Source organism: Sinocyclocheilus rhinocerous, unplaced genomic scaffold (assembly GCF_001515625.1).
Source record: "Sinocyclocheilus rhinocerous isolate Xijiao unplaced genomic scaffold, SAMN03320098_v1.1 C35778997, whole genome shotgun sequence".
In the NCBI taxonomy this organism is placed as follows: Eukaryota; Metazoa; Chordata; class Actinopteri; order Cypriniformes; family Cyprinidae; genus Sinocyclocheilus; species Sinocyclocheilus rhinocerous.
The window spans coordinates 1-627 of NW_015763135.1; the positions used below are offsets into that span (position 1 = coordinate 1).

Below are 627 nucleotides of genomic sequence, written 5' to 3' on the forward strand. Positions count from 1 at the left end.
CTTCTCCTTCCTTGGGGTCTTGATTGGCGTTCGGAGGTTCTTGGTAGCCAGCATGATGTCCTCGTGGAGCTGCCTGGCTGAATTCACTGGCTCCTCACTGGAGCTGGTGTTGGCTTTCTCTGGGACTTCGCTGAAGAAGCGTGCTCCTCCGGTCTTGTCTCGTTCATCCACGTACATCTTGGAAGGGAAAGCGCAAGGATAGTAGGTGCTGACTTTACATCGGCGACTCAAGATGGCAGCTGAGCAGAGGATGGTGATGATAAGAAAAAGTAATGTGGTAATGACGATTATGGGAAGGTGGTTCTCTTGTAAGAAATCCACCAGCTGATCCAAGAATGATTTGCTATGTTTTTCTCCATCTATGGAGGTAGACTTCACTGATTCATTGAAGAAGGAAATGGTGGGTGTGTGGGTCAGGTCTGTGCTCCCAGAGTCCCACTGTCCACTGCCCTCCAAAGAGTCATTAAAAATGACTGGGGTGGCATGAGTGGCGAGCCTGGTTAGCAGAATGACGGACAGGCAGATGAGGCGGTGGAGAGCTGAGTGGTCCATCCTATGACTGAATACCTGAGGTGGTTAAAAAGTAGTGCTGTCAAACGATTAATCGCATACAAAATAAAAGTTTTT

The 627-nt window shown here is 48.6% G+C and overlaps 1 protein-coding gene across 1 annotated transcript; it reads right to left on the reverse strand.

Moving 5' to 3' along the window:
• Positions 1–3: 3 nt before the first annotated feature.
• Positions 4–602, reverse strand: LOC107735096 (transmembrane protein 119-like; the record flags this gene model as incomplete). The annotated part of the gene is made up of 1 exon (XM_016546897.1): positions 4–602. A coding segment is annotated over exon 1 (549 nt), but the record flags the coding sequence as incomplete, so codon positions are not given.
• Positions 603–627: the final 25 nt, after the last annotated feature.